The sequence below is a fragment of the Hetaerina americana genome, unplaced genomic scaffold (assembly GCF_022747635.1).
Source record: "Hetaerina americana unplaced genomic scaffold, ioHetAmer1.1.p SCAF_31, whole genome shotgun sequence".
Lineage (NCBI taxonomy): Eukaryota > Metazoa > Arthropoda > Insecta > Odonata > Calopterygidae > Hetaerina > Hetaerina americana.
This window is the reverse complement of record NW_027286886.1, coordinates 1,265,808-1,281,704: the sequence shown is the minus strand read 5'-3', so window position 1 is coordinate 1,281,704 and position 15,897 is coordinate 1,265,808. Positions and strand designations below refer to the sequence as shown.

Here is a 15,897-nt window from a genome sequence, read left to right as displayed (position 1 = left end):
AATGGAAAATTTATGAGGTTGATAGGAGGTGAGCGACTATTTCACCCCTGCTAAAACATGCAGGGCATTTTCTCTTATGCTAAGACTTTTTTATGCTTGCTATAATAAATTGACGCGCTTTGAGGTACACGTTTGGTGGAAGGACATACAAATGATTTTTTGCGAGTCATGCCATCCTGGGTTTTCGAGATAGCATTAGTAGTTTAGACCTCATTATTAAAAATCAAGACGTGTCGATCAAAACCCTTAAAATGCAAAAAGCGTGCTGAAAGACCGCGCGGAAAAGATATCTGGTTGCTTTCAATTCTAAACTAGTTGAACCAAAATTCTAATATTTTAATTACAAGTTACCATAAAACCATAAACACGGTTATCTACCCGAAGGTCGCTTAGGTAGGTGATGGTAGAGTTCACCTAATCCAACACCTAAGCCCAACGGCGTGTAAAATTCATACATTAGGGTAGGGGGGCCAGTTCCTTTCCCTGTGCCGGTTAGTTTTCCAGGAAGATCTGGTACCCGAAAAATCACACAGCTCGGGTGAAGCTGAGAGTACAAGAGAGGCGTGCCCGCGAATAAAATCTGGGCCCTCTGGCCAGCAGTCTTAAGTTCTATTCCTTGGTTTCCAAACATTAAGCCTTGTTTTTATTCTGAAAATCGGATCATGATATTAAACTCCCCCACTTTTGTGTGATGGAAGTGCATTTCCTGCCTTATATCTAACATACCTAATTGTTACACCCCTAATATTAAAAATTTGTTATGTTCCCCAACCGTTTGGAATTCAACCCGTATGATGACCGCTTTGCTCTCTATCCCACAAAAAATATGATTCCTAAAATCCTAATGGATGTTAACTTATGAAATAAAAATATATCTAGAGCAGATTCTGTTGGCATGGACCCAAAGCAGTTCGTTCTGAAAGGTTGTACGCGGTGATCTCCAGGTGAAAGTATTCATTCAAGGGTTCACCTTCATGTCACCTAGAAAGTATATTTGTTTCGTTATTTTTTCTGTATATTAGTGATGAGGGCTCTGATAATACCTATATAAAAATGGCGTTTTCTGCAATATCATGAAATTTAAAAAAAAACACTATGAAAATGTGCAAATTATTGCGCAAAACTGTATTTAAAAGCCATTTTTTAATCAGATCAGCATTTTGATCATATTACGCCCTATTTTTTATACTTTAAACGCGTACAAAATATTTCCTGTTACTATCACACATACTAACTATATATTTACGCATTTTTTTGTAATACATATTTTATCGTATTTATGTAATTATTTGCTAAATTGAAATCTCATTAAATTATTCTAAGCAGATAGTCTTCAATCACATTTACATACGCACCGTTGGGTGGGAGTGATATGAAATTGCCTATGTGCCCTCCTTCTTATTACTCGCCAATCCAGTAGAAAACCAGAGAGAAAAGAAAAGGAGAAAACTGTGGTAATTTGCCTTAAGAGAATTCCTCAACTATAAAAATGGAAAAATATATATATTTCATTTAAATAAAATTATTTATACTTCAACCTGATACTATTTTGTCTACTCTTAACATTTTAAATTACTGTCAAATAATCATTATTGATGATCCAGGGATTTCAATTCTTCAGGCAAAAAAAATTGCTCGATCGATAGCTATAATGAAAGGAAAACAATCATAATATGAACTCAAATTTTGAAAAAATAATTTATCAGTGAATTTCATAGATAATATATTTTAAGTTACTTCATTTGTGCACCTTAAGCTTCATTCTCGGAGAAAACGTCGTTTTAGGCGTATCTTTCACACCATATGTAAGTACCCCATAAACAAGCTTTCAACCACTTTTACGAGAATACTTTAAAATATTTCTTCGATGTATCCGTTACCCTCATTTTAAAGGTGCAATGGTTGGAATGACTTTGATCATTTAATGGCTCATTATAACCATTTTCTTATCGAAACCCCGCTTGAGCGTTGTCTCCGCCACATGGCATGGCGGTTGGGGACGGCGCGTGAAAGTTTGCCGCGAGTGAGGAGCTGGGCGGGGCCGAATACACGGGGTTGTGCCATCGTGTAAGATTCCCCGAATATTTTCATTCAATAGAGATAATTCTACTCCAGGAATGGATCCAGCGAAGTGATGAAATTCGCGCGGCTAAGAGGAGAGGGGAGGAGATCGAAAAAGCGAAATGGTACCTTTCGTTGGCTGAGAAAGGGGGGGGTTTCCAATTTGTCTCACAGCACCCTAGGTGATTTATTTAAGCTGCCTAATCACCAAAACTAATGACTAGAAAAGCTAAGGCTTTGGGAATTTCGACCGCTATTTACCGATATTTTACCTACAGCAAGTTAACATCGACCAAGCATTATATAATGATTAGAAATTACATGAATATTTAAATATGTTTATTTTGGGATATGAAAGGGAATGAATCCAGATCACTCAGTATTTCCAAACAGTCAAGGTGTAATCAAGGGAATTTTACTGCTTATTTAGAATGGAATTCCTCATATAAAGATAAATTTAAAGTTAGTTCAAAATTAGGTCAAGGGAACACCATTTAAAAGAGTATTGCATATTTTCCTGGATTACCTAAAACTTTATGCTAGTTTCTTTCATCGGTATTCCAAAAAAAATTAAGTATTGAGCACATGATCACAAATGAGATCAGCTTCCTTGACTCACCCCCGTAAGTTTCGTAAACCCTTCACAGACATTCTAGCTGGAGAAAAAATTGAATGAATCTGGATCCCATGGTTTATGTATTCCTTCAATAACACAGTTATTTTCACTTGACTGAAACTAAAAAAACGATACTTCCAAAGCAGATTAACCAAGATACTATCGGTCATATGAGTTTCATTTAAAGTCGGAAGGTGTAATAATTAATTTGTCAAGATAATTTATATTTCCATATGAAGCTTCGGCTAGGAAAGGTGTACGTGTAATTACATTTATTATAAACCTAGCCTTTCATTGCATAAAATGATGGTTATCAACGTAAATATCAACGGCTTAACTAGGTATTATAATTGTTTTCCAAACTATCAATCAATATATAACTAAACTTCTTGTTTGGGAAAAAGTAAGGCATCTTTCATTCTCTTAGCACATTTTAAAGGGATACAGACACAAAGTTATTCTATTATTTTCCATATGCATTAAGCTGTATAAAGATAAATTTTGTTGACACTTGAGTAACATCGTGAAGCACGCATTCTGAGAAAATTCGGACGTTGCAGCAACAAATCAGGTAATTCCCAAACCATAATAACATTAAAAAATGATAAGCACTTGTGCTAACAATATTGGAATTCCACTGAATAAACGAGTGAAATTGCTTCCGAGCAGAATCCCACCCGGTCGCCATAATTTCACCCCGCGTATATATCTCGCACAGAACCTCTGATTTTCAGCATCAATACCGGGTGAGTTACAATGTCCTGGCCGAGGGAGTGTAGAGGATGACATTGACTTCGCTTGACGCAGTTTACAGATGATGAAATTTAGGTGCCAGGAATTATCAAAGCGTGATTCCCTTCTCGATCCACAATTTCTGATGCTCTCTTCACATCCAACCCTACACTCCACCTACCCCCACCCCCATATTCCTTCCCCAAGTCATCAAATCCCAGTGACCATCCTGGGGGCCTATCGGCGAACTTTTCTTCGGATACGGCAATAGGATTTCGTATGAACCGCATGATACGCACGGAGGATGAATTTGGTGTGCTCGAGCTGTCGGTCTTGGAAGACCGCAGGGCACTCGGGGCCACCTTCCTCTCCCAACACCGAGCGAATAACATTGTTCGCATATGGATTGCCGCTGCGTATTCTGGACTTGCAAAAATGCCAACGGAGATGTGACGTCCGCCGATGAGATGCGTAGAAAACACAAGGGTTTTTGCAATTATAACACCTGTCATACTAAAGTTATTTAAGAAAAAGAAAAACGAAGACGAGTTAAAGAGGGAATAAAATTTTTGAGCAAAATTATAATAGGGAAATGTGAATATCGTAGAAAGCCGGTAGCAATAGATACAATACTCGAACAGAAAGTCCATGAAATCCAGAAGTAGGAGGGGAAGTGGAGAATGTATCAAATATTTTGGTTGGTTTTGTAAATGAATAAGTTTCAGTTTTTCAGTCCAGACAAGGGGTTGCAAGCCCTGCTAAGTACAGGTACATTGTGAAGTCAGTGCGATCGGTATGGGATGAGAATAAGTGTAAGTAATACAAAGGTTATGCGTTTTTCTGAAAAGAAAAAAAAATTACTATTTTTGTTGGTGGAGGATTGTTAAGATAAATTCCATGGAAGCCCGTTGGGGGCTGAAATAGGGGAGAGGAAGTTGGGCAAGCGAAGTAGGGGGAATACATACACACAGATATACAGGGTCTTAATAGAAAAATGAATAGAAGAATAAATCCGGGAAAATTCCGGGTGTTGCGTATCAAAGTACAAATCGCTAAAATTCCTCCAAATGGCAACCTTGTGCATCGACACGTCGATGCCAGCGAACCTCGTTCAGGCACCTTGTCACGGCTACTTTGACGTTACCCAGCATTCCAAAATGGCTGCCTTTCATTTCAAGCTAATTTTAATTCTTCGGAGCAAAAATAAGATTAGTGGTGCCACATCTGGGCTGCAGGGTGACTGAAGCATCATTGCCACCTCGTGTTTGGTCAGGCATTCGCTGACGATGAAGGCGATATGCGACGGCACGTCGTCGTGGTTCAGCCTCCAGTTGGCAAAGGTCTCCTTCCTGACTCGTTGCTCTCTTTTCCGCAGCCTTTCACGAACTTCCTCGTAAAAGCTACTGTTCACTCTCTGTCCCTGTGGCACGCACTTTTTGAATCGAAATAAACGATGAGAAAAAGACTACTTATTTTTTAGACAGACTTTGTACCTATACGTACACACAGAGGTGATGCCCTGCATCTGCATGCCCATATGCATATGTATATGTTAACATCACCACTATTTAAACCTGGTTCATCAATCAAAGAGGAATCTCCTTCGTCCACGCATGGTTCTTGTTCGATCGAAGAAGGTGACATGGACATCGAAATGTAAAATAATGTATGTGAGCATCATTTATATTTTTGTCAAAACTTGAGGACGTTTCCTCAAAGCATTATTATTATGAAAGTACTGTGTTGATGACACCATTCGCGTGTTTTGGGCGTTGCATTACATCAATTCCATCTGCCCCTTTGCCCGCCAAACATTAGTATCACCCCTGGCTATGCCTCTGACCGATGATGTTGTCACTGCTTTACACAATAGACGAGGTATAGTCTAAGGTGATTAAGAAATATTTCCAGCAGCCCGTTCACCTTTCCTGTAAATTCTCTCAGTCTCACCGATTTGTTTTTTTCTTGAGAATAGCCTCCATGAAACGATGGAAAACGATCTAGTTGGCCAAACTGTCGGCAGCTTCTTCATTCTTGTGAGTCGTTCGACGATCGAAAGTCCAAGGTCTTGTGGCACAGAAAAAGCGAAACGTTGGATACGGGTTGGGATTGCCGAAGAGGAATCCAATGTCATTCCAAGATTTATAAACATGCTTGCGTGCATGGGAATTAAAAGTAGTGAGGAATGACATAGTATGCTCGGATGAAAGAATTAGAGATGATAAGGGAGGTCACATAAGCAGAGCAATGATCCTTGGCTTCAGATATGCACAGAATTCCGTCTGGGGTAGAGACTGGCTTGACACGTTTGATAACGCGAACTTCTTGCGCAAAATCCATCAAAATGAACACCCAAGAGGGCTTTAAACCTAATAAAACAAATCAAATGCCTCAAATACTTACTTGGTCGAAGCTAGTCGACTTAAGTGATAGTTTTATAAAACTGCTATACATGGTGTTGTGAGCCACATTTTAAAATACTTGAAATCATGGTATTAAATTATAGTTTGGACTGCGAAGAATCCATAAACAGAAAGTTATAAGTTAAACAGCATTGCTCATTGTTATTGGAGCAAACAGAATCTACGTAGAATGAGAGCCCGATATAAAGAGCGACCATCTAGAAAAATTCTCAATAGTTTCAAAGGCAGGTACTTTTGATCATTTTCAGTAAATGAAGAAATCAGGAGGCCACAATGTCATTGCATGGACAAATTGGATGAGATAATGAAGTCTGCATGATGAAGGGATCGGGAAATATAACGAATCAGAAAAAAAAGATTTTAATGGAATATGGGCGGTTCCATCGAATTTTGACTTGCGACAGCGTGTTGGCGTGTATACATTGAGTAATATACGTGTATTTCAAGGTTTCCCTTCCCTCCAGGCAGATTTTTCTATTTTGATTTCATTTCTCTCCGTGAACTAGAGACCATATTTACATGAGGGACCCCGAATATCATAAAACTAGAGAGGACCAGTCTACCCATGTAAAATCCCAATTGTTTGCCGCATATGTAGTTGTATGTATCTCTTCCTGCCACATTTCTCGTTGAAACTGGTTACTTATAACCTTACGAGGAGAGTCCAAGGGCTCTTTATCCAATTTTTTCTGTATGTCTACAACAGTTCTACCAATATAATAGTCGAAATCGTACTACTACTCAAATGGAATAGTATTGAGGTGATTTTTTTTGGAAGGATGGGAAATAAATTTTAATTACGGTTCAGGACATAGAGGCTTATTGTCAGTTGTCTATCATTATATGGTTCAACTTTTTCTAGATTTCACGTTGTGATATTCTCGCTTTTCCCTTGTTCGTGCAAGAAAATAAAACATCGAAGTCTCGCGACGAGCATGAAACACGTAAAATGAAATGGCATTATTATGCTTTACTTTAAATCTCTTAATTCTTTGGTTTAAAATAGTCATTTTAAAATTATATTTGTGCAATTTTTTACCATCAAAAGTTAGTAATATCATCGGGATCGGCATTTTCAGACATAAACGTCAGCAAAAACGGCAAGTGGTATCATTTCTCCTTTCGGAATATGACCAGCATGGCTTCGGTATAAGCAGTTAGCTATACTGCCTTATGACGTCACGATCCAGCCCGACGAGATGGTTTTTCAGCACCAATGAAGTTTTTGTTATTTTTGTGGTTTTGTGGTATTTTAGACTTCATAAGTCACTTCAAATCGGCCAAGAGTTATAATAATAATTTATTTTCCCAACATCTAAAGAACACTTAAGAAAAATTGCACCTTTCGTATAGGAGACGTCAAATGGGAATGAACGACATTAGCAACAAGGAAAGCATTCACTTTTGCTCGAGAATATTCTTTTCAGCTATAGGTATTTTAGCTTACACTTGTAGGATGTAAGGCAAATTGGGGTTTTGATTCAGCTGGCAGATTTTTATAAAAAATGAGACCCATATTACGGGGCCCTAGATAAGAACAGTTATTACGTATGTAAGAAATTTGCAATTAACCTTACGAGCAATATGCTTATGTGCATCAGTATTTCCAGAAAATATTTTCAAATTCTATTTTGCTAACACTGAACTTACTGTACAGGCGAAGACTTGGTGAATCATACCTGATATTGGCTATTAAGCGTACCCTTTTCTTTTGTAGTTAAGCGCAGAAAACATGATGGGAAGAATTCCAAATAAATTCTCGTACATTAGGTGCAATATGAGAGTAAAAAAGACCATTTTAGATTGAGTGGAGAACGTTATCAGAAATATTGAAAGAGAATAGTACGAATAAAAAACTCAAAGTAATGCAATTTTTTCTTTTTTTCGCCAAAGATTTCGGTTTTATAGCTTTGAAATTTTCGTAGCAAGTCGTGGAAAATTTGGGGTTTTTATAAATGACTAAAAATAGTTAATCAGTCAATAAAAATGTGATGGCGCCATAAACATGCCAGGACATCTCTAGTCTTTCAGAAGCGATTTTAATGTGTAACTGAACCGAGTGAGTGGTGTGGAAGATAGATAGCGTAGGGTTGAGGCGTGGACTTTAGAGTGGAAAGTTTTGTTGCAGTTTCACTTCCCTCGATTGGCGCCTGATTAGCAAAGTGAAGAGGACCATGAAACCAGTGCATTTTTACATTTTTAAACTATTTGCATCTATCGTTCAATTACTCTCATAGTTTCAAGAGACCTCAGTGCAGACTCTATTCTAATATTGATGGATGAATGTCAAGAAATACGAGATACGTATCGAAATACGTATAAGTTTTAAGAGATCGCGGAGAATAAACTCGCGAAGGACGGAAGTAAAGAGACTTATTTTCAGTAAAAAAAACTCAAACCCAAATTCTAATAAATATTATCATCTATCTAAATTTATTTCAACTAGCAATGTATTTGTTTTCGTTATATTTTTTACAACTGTATATTTAAAAAAACTGGGGATAATAATTTCTCATAGACGAAATAAGTATAGCTTTTATTTGTTTCATAATGTTTCAAATTAAATAAATACAAGGGAAACTAAAAAGCGAAGTAGAAAAGGAATGATTTTTAATACGCTTTCTTATATTATTTTAGTTTTCGGATTTGTGCCCAAAAAATATTTTTAAATCTAAAATAAACTAGAATTAAAATTAATTTCAATTTTATGAAATTATGAAAGGAAGGTTTGAGGTAAATTGTATCAGTCACAGGCTGTCATCTGATGATAGGAAAATATGAAAAATAACTTATTTACTCAACCGGTAAAACATGTTTTTTTATCAACAAGAAAACGTCAACTTAGAGAGGTCGTTGGCACGGTAGTTGATATGTTTAGTATCAGCGGAAAAACATCAAGTCACTGCTCCCTTCAATTAAAATCAACACCCGCTAATGACCTGACACTTATTTATTCACAGTTCAATATCCATCCATTTCTTTGGCCAATGATTTATTGGAACGCAATATATATATTTTTAAATATTTTTCCTCACAGACATGTTTTGAAACAATTAGAAAGAATTCAATCTCCTCCTGTACTGCAACTTGCCAACTTGGAAGAATGAATAAATGAACAATGTGCTCTGTTTTAAAACTGGCTATTTCCAGCCTGTCCATGATTTGATTCCGTTTTAACAAGATTAATCTATGAGTCGTCCGGCAGTACCTGAGCTGAGGCATGAACGGGAGGTTATTTGGAAGTCTCTTAACTAACTCCGTAGATGGGTGGGGCTGCACCATTATTAATTTCCAAAAAGAGCATTTATTTACTTAGCTGACCTATTATTTACAAAGGAATGTAAGTAGGTTATTAGGTCACAGATAGCAGTTAAAATATATTCATTGAGATTATTTCTTGTAGTACGCTCTTATTTTTAAATGTAATGACTAAAATTTTTATACACTCTTCAATTGTTTCGCCTACCGCTCTAAATCATTAGAATCAAAATCAAAGCAGTGGTCTTGGCCACAGTTGCAGCTCACGCTCAAAATTATCATCACTCCCAAAATATTTGCCACCAAGGTGAGTTCGGCAACACCCCTACTGAGTGTTTTTAGTCACCTGGGGGTATTCAGGGTGTGGATATCAGGATAGTAATTAAAGGAATTGTGATTATTCCTTTGTTCCCTGCTGGATTAATTGAGGTTCAACATTGTAGTAATGGAAAAATATTTTCGTAGTCAGTAGACCGACGTTCTCTTTGATTTGCCGCTCCAAGCACCAGTGGCACTTCTTAATGCTTGAATATTAATTTGGATGGTAATTTAATTTAAAGAAGCTATTATTACTGATCATTGCCATTTTCTACTATCCCTAAGCAGTTTGCGAGATAATTCCATGCTTTCTTTAAACTAACAGCACATTTTCCAATTGAGCTATGGGAGGTGGCCATCCATGAATGACATCACAAACCCTCTGTTGGAGGAGCTGCTTGAGAAAATGTGCCACAAATCCATAGCATCGATGGAGGAATTAGCTTGTCAATATATGGCATCACGATATGGTTAAAAAGAGCAAAATGACTCACTTGCAATCCACCATTTTCATGAACTGACCCTTAAACTATTCAGCGACGGATGTCAGCTCAGTAAAATGGCAAGACCTCGCAATTGTTTATTCCTTATCCAGCTCTGCAGATAGTGTATCTTCAGAATTTTTTGTACTTCTGTCATGATGGCCAAGGGCTGAGCATCTTGAAGCTATATTTATTTCTGCAGGAAGCCAGCAAATTTCAACCATCATGCAAAGGATTTTTTTGTTTCAAAATCATATATTTATTTTTCAACATAGTCACGGTTAAGGCTAACACATTTCTCCCAACGTGTAACAAGTTTTTTCATTCCGTCAATGAAAAACTCTTCCGACTTTTCTAGGATCCAGGACTTGACAGCTGCCTTCACCTCATCGTCCGAGGTGTAATGATAACCCTTGAGGTGCATCTTGAGTTGAGAAAAAAAATTAAAACCGCAGGCGCAAGATCGGGTTAATAAGGAGGGTGTGAAATCGGTTCGAATTTCAGGTTTCGAAGAGCCTCTCCAGTTGCGCGCGAGGTGTCTAGACAGGCGTAGTCATGTTACAAGATTTTGGCGCCAGGTTGCCTTTAACCCGAAAAATTCGACGTTGGAGGTGTTTTAGCGTCTGTATTTACTGAGAAGAATTTACCGTTGCCCCTGGTTCCAGATAATCGGTCACATAAACTCGGAGAGCATCCCAAAGGACAGTCAAAACAAGTTTCATCAACAATTATGGCTTCTCCAGGCTTGCAACCACGAAATTTTACTACCCATCGATTTACGGTAAACCTATTAACAGCATCGTCACCATAAACAACCTTTAAACGGCGATAAATCTCAGTGGGGGTCACTTTTTTGGCAATTAAAAATTCGGCAACAGCACCCTGTTTAACTTACATTGACATAGCACTAGAACACGTCTCCATACTTCCGCTTCTCGAAATACACGGAATGAATGTAACGACCTCAAACCTGCGCATGAATGTTGAGGGGAAATGTTACTTCTACATGCCACCAGAAGTACTCTGAAGGTCATTTTGTTTGTGGTCTGCAAGCATGTGTGCATTAATTTTCAGCCTATCATCATCTCTGTATTTGTTATCCTCTTTCTCTTATGGACCTGTAATTATTCTTGAACCATTTTACATTCACATTAGTGACAGAAAGTTTTTGAGAGTAGTGTTGAAACATGCTGAAGATGGAATCTAATATAGAAATTGACATCTGTGCTAAGGGCATATAATTGCAGCTTAAATCTTTCAGAGGATACTCTGGATGGAAGAGAATGTAAAGTAACACAGATGGGAAAGGAGGACAATTAGAGGCATATGAGCATTTTGAATAATGGAAAGGAAAAGGAAAGCTGAGTGAAGACAACCATATGTAAATGACAGATGTTGCACTGGAGGTGGTCCTGGTAGGGAATAACCAGCCAATACTTAACTCAAAATTGTGCATGCCTCTACCTCTACGATGTTCACATGATAAGAATAAACTCTTATTTACTCCTTTGACTCAATCCTAAATCATCGCATTCCCTATCAGCATTCCTTTTCACCCATTTCTCTTCAGCATATTTTAAATAAATTTCAAGTTGCTTTTTCTGACAGCAATTTTATATCACACAGAACTTGGACTATATGTTAACCCAATGTGTACTGGGGTAATATGCAGATTTGCTACCCGTGCCAAGTTACCCAGTTACTTTCTGTAGTTGTTTCTGAGTTATGTTGGCCATTGGATGAAATAGCACACTTCACTATCAATCAATAGTCAATCTATTGAGCCTAGGCCATATGAACCCAAACACCTTTCTTCTTTGAACATGTGATAGATCTTAGTATCTTGCATTAGCTCTGATACAGTATATGTGAATATGAGAACTTGTTTCTGATGTACTCCACAAGTTACCAAATACAAGGGCTCGTATTTAATATTATTTCATTTCATAACTGCTCCATGGTCTAAATTTTGTTTCTCATAAAATTTTCATCTTTCCCTTTAGCGCCGGAGGTTTGGTTACAGCTGTTGCTCCTGTTGTCATTGACTGCAGAGGATTATGGGTAGGATGGTCTGGAGTTCATGACATGAGCCCTTGGGAGCCTATCCCAGAATCCGATCCAGGCGATAAGGCCCCAACTGCTGGCCTGTCATCCAGTCAGGTCAGTTCTCATGTAAAGTTAGTATTAGTTAATATTTATTATGTCTACAAATTTAGTTAGTTAATATTTATTATGTCTACAAATAGTTTTCAAATAGTTTTTAAAAACTTCAACTATCATGAAATTTACTTGTACCTACTATAAATCAGTGGTTGAATCTTGTGAAATAAATGCTTGATGACTTTAAAGGACCAAAATATAAGGTCACCAAGAAACTCTCTCACAATATAAATTGTCATATTGGACCTTAATGCCATGAACAATGATACTAGAGGCACAGATGCACTGGGGAGAAAAAAAGTCCTTAATTAACTTATTCCTAGATTTATTTCTCGTAATGGACAATATATAGCAAGTCTTGCATTACTGTGTAGTAGAAAGGACTGAAATGAGACTTTTGTGAAATGCATAGTGGTAGACACTTTGTGCACTCCCCTCATCCATCCAGGGGATGTTGATCAAAAATCAAATTATTTGCATCACAGGCAGTGTTCTCTTTTGGCACTCCTGACTCGAAGCCAGTCATTCAAAATGTCTCCATCTCCTACAGTACATTTTAGCACTACTACGGCATCAAAAGCAGTTTCCCACATTACACCATTTTTGGCACAATGCTTGGCAAACATTAACTTTGCACCTATGGTAGTACCAGTGAGTTGGTTAATGTGAAGGAATTCTATTATCCATAAGGCTCCACTGGAGTAGCATATTCCCGGAATCATGATGTCTTACAGGGCTCACTCTCAAGTTCCCCAGGTCCCTAATCATTTGAGTTATGACTCTGTGCCCCATGCTTAGGGCAAGACTCAAATTAACAACTGTCATAATTGTATGGGTACCTGATGGGCACATTGTCCACTAAGCTACCATAAATGGCCACTTTACTTCTTATTTGTTGAGCAAGGAATTTAGCATTAAAAAACAATACTGTAATAATTATGAGACAGTTAGTGCAATGTTAAATGAGATAAGTCACTTTTATTATTACAAATTATTAAAAGTCATAACAACCATTATCTATTTGGCATTTATGGTTAGAGTCACATGCTTAATTCATTGAGCAAACCTCTTCTCCATTGCTTAAATTAAAATTTAAATATCCTTTTCCAGGTGTTAGCTGTTAACATAGACAAAGAAAAGTTTGATGCATACTACAACGGTTGCTGCAATGGCACATTTTGGCCTCTTTTCCATTCAATGCCGGACAGAGCTACATTCCAAGCAGATATGTGGCAGGTAAGGATGATAAAAAATTTTGCCATAAGATTTACAACATATTATTTTTCTTATAAAACCAAATGAGTACTACATTTAACATTTGAAGGTGATCAGATGAATAAAATATAATCATTACCAGTATTATGAGAGAAAATAATTTTTGTTCCAATTTTGCCACTCTTTTAAAGCAAATAAGGATAAATTATGGAATGCCTATATCACTGATTCATCATTTCCACAGGCTTATTGTGAAGTAAACAGGGAATTTGCTGAGCGTACAGTGATGGCACTGAAGAAGGTAGTGCGTGAGCTTGATGATTCGGGAAAATATGATGTCACTCCTGTTGTTTGGGTCCATGACTACCAGCTCCTTGTTGCTTCCACACATATAAGGCAAAAGGCAGAGGAAGAGGGGCTACGCTTCAAGATTGGTTTTTTTCTCCATATACCTTTCCCTTCATGGGACATCATGAGACTCTTTCCATGGGATGATGCTGTTCTTCAAGGAATGCTGGGTAAGTTGAACATTTAATTTTAAACATGTACTACAAACCATCAGCAAGCATTTACACCTTCCTAGCCTATAACAAAATCAACTAGAGCTTATATAGTATTTTAGATATTTAAATATCAGACACGAAGAAACAGTATTTCCTGTACAGTCAAAATAAATCCCATGCATAGTGTAATGGAATAAAAACTTCCACATGAAGTTTTAACAAAGCCAATAAGGAATAGGGACTTGCACAATTTAACCTATCATAGGAATGTGGTGTGTTATGGGTATTTTCGTCAAGAAGTCATAATAGAAAATATTTAACCTACTCATGAAAATTCAATAATTATTATTTATATATTAACAACATATCTTCTGATATCTGTAATATGTTTTACAGATACCAAAGTCAAAGTTCAAAATTGAATTCTCTCTTTTCATTATTACTTACAAATTTAGCTGTATATTTTCAAATTTTATAAAAAGTAGCATAACCTGAAAGGCTGCCAGCACACAATGTTTTTAATTTTAAGAAGAATGAATTATTTTAAGGTAATCTACCAGTTAAGGTAGGTTTTTGGATGGACACAGATACTAAATAGAACATTTTGAGAATCCTTACAAAACACAAAATCTAGCATCCTACTCTACATCAGGTCCCTCTTCATCTCTGAGTACTTTCTTCCTCCCTTCATCCCGTCCAACATCCCTGTCCTGTTCCTTCACTTTCCTCGTTTGCCTAAAATTCTCCCCTCAATTACAGTCCTCCACATCCCACTGCTGGTCAATACCCCCTTCAACCACTTTTCCTGCCTCCATAGGATTTCTCCCAACAAACCCCTCTCTTCGAACACCATACCAAGTACTTCCTCATTTGTTTTCTTCTCTGTCCATTTCACCTTCTCCATTCTTCTCCAAACCCACATTTCAAAAGCCTCCAGTCTACGTCTATCCTCCTGCTTCAATGACCACGTTTCCGCACCGTACATAGCTACGCTCCATATCCAAGTTTTTATGAGTCTTTTCTTAATATCCTTACTCAACGTCCCTGTCAATAACTCCCTCCTCCTTGTGAAAGCCTCTTTGCCTGGCGCAATTCTTCTACTTACGGTAGATACGTAAACTGTTCCCCCTGCTTTGTTTTTGCCCTCCTATTTTAATGTTTAGTTTAGCCCTTTTCTTTCTAGAAAATTGCATAACCTTTGTTTTATTAATATTGATTTGCATCCCATACCTGTCACACTGAATTTCCAATTCACTCAGCAATGCTTGCAACCCCTTGGCTGACTGACAAACTAAAGCTTGGTCATCAGCGAACCTAACTGATTTTACAAATTCCCGGCCCACTTTCATTCTTACCTCCAGTTCTTCCCATGCCTCTTTAATCATTTCCTCTACATACAGGTTGAACAGCAACGGTGATAAACAGCAACCCTGCCTTACACCTCTTCCTAACACTGCCCAACCGGACTCCCCATTCCCCACTCGCACCTGAGCAATCTAAGACATGTACATGTTGCGGATTAGCCTCCTTTCCCTTCTAATTCTAATCTAAGCCAGTCTATTCCTACTTTCTGCCATATACTCATTAGTTTTTCCCAATTCACTCTATCTAGCGCTTTTTCAAAATCTACGAAACAGGCAAATACCTCCTGGTTGTTTTCTATATTCCTCTCGATCAATAATCTCATTACTGCAATGGCATCATGTGTACCTCTCCCCTTCCTAAACCCAAACTGATCATCCCCTAAATAAATATTTGCCCTACTCTCAATCCTTTTGTTTATGATCCTTAGAACAACTTTAGTTGAGGGGGATATCAAACTTATTGTCCTGTAGTCCTCACATGATGTAGCCTTTACCTTTTTCGGAATAGGAACTAAAACTGATCTCACAAAGTCTTCCGGCCAGATTCCTTCCTCACAGATACTACGAATCAGCCCATATAGCCTCTTCCTCCCACATTTGCCTAAACATTTCAGTAGTTCCGCGGGAATGTTATTGACCTTATTTAGACCCCACGGCCTTATTTAGTTTATTTATTTATTTTAAAACATTATTCACATACAGCAGTAGCGCCATTTTACAGTGAAAAATATAACAAACATGAAAGAGGAAAAAAGACAATAGCAG

At 37.5% G+C, this 15,897-nt stretch overlaps 1 protein-coding gene across 1 annotated transcript in view; it reads left to right on the top strand.

Annotated features, from left to right (window-relative positions):
• The window catches only part of LOC139691237 (uncharacterized), a 52,636-nt gene that overhangs the window by 26,569 nt on the left and 10,170 nt on the right, over positions 1-15,897 (top strand). The window contains exons 3-5 of the mRNA XM_071588981.1: positions 11,894-12,050; positions 13,161-13,286; positions 13,510-13,783. Coding sequence (XP_071445082.1) covers positions 11,894-12,050; positions 13,161-13,286; positions 13,510-13,783 — 557 coding nt within the window. The remainder of the gene's footprint in view (positions 1-11,893; positions 12,051-13,160; positions 13,287-13,509; positions 13,784-15,897) is intronic.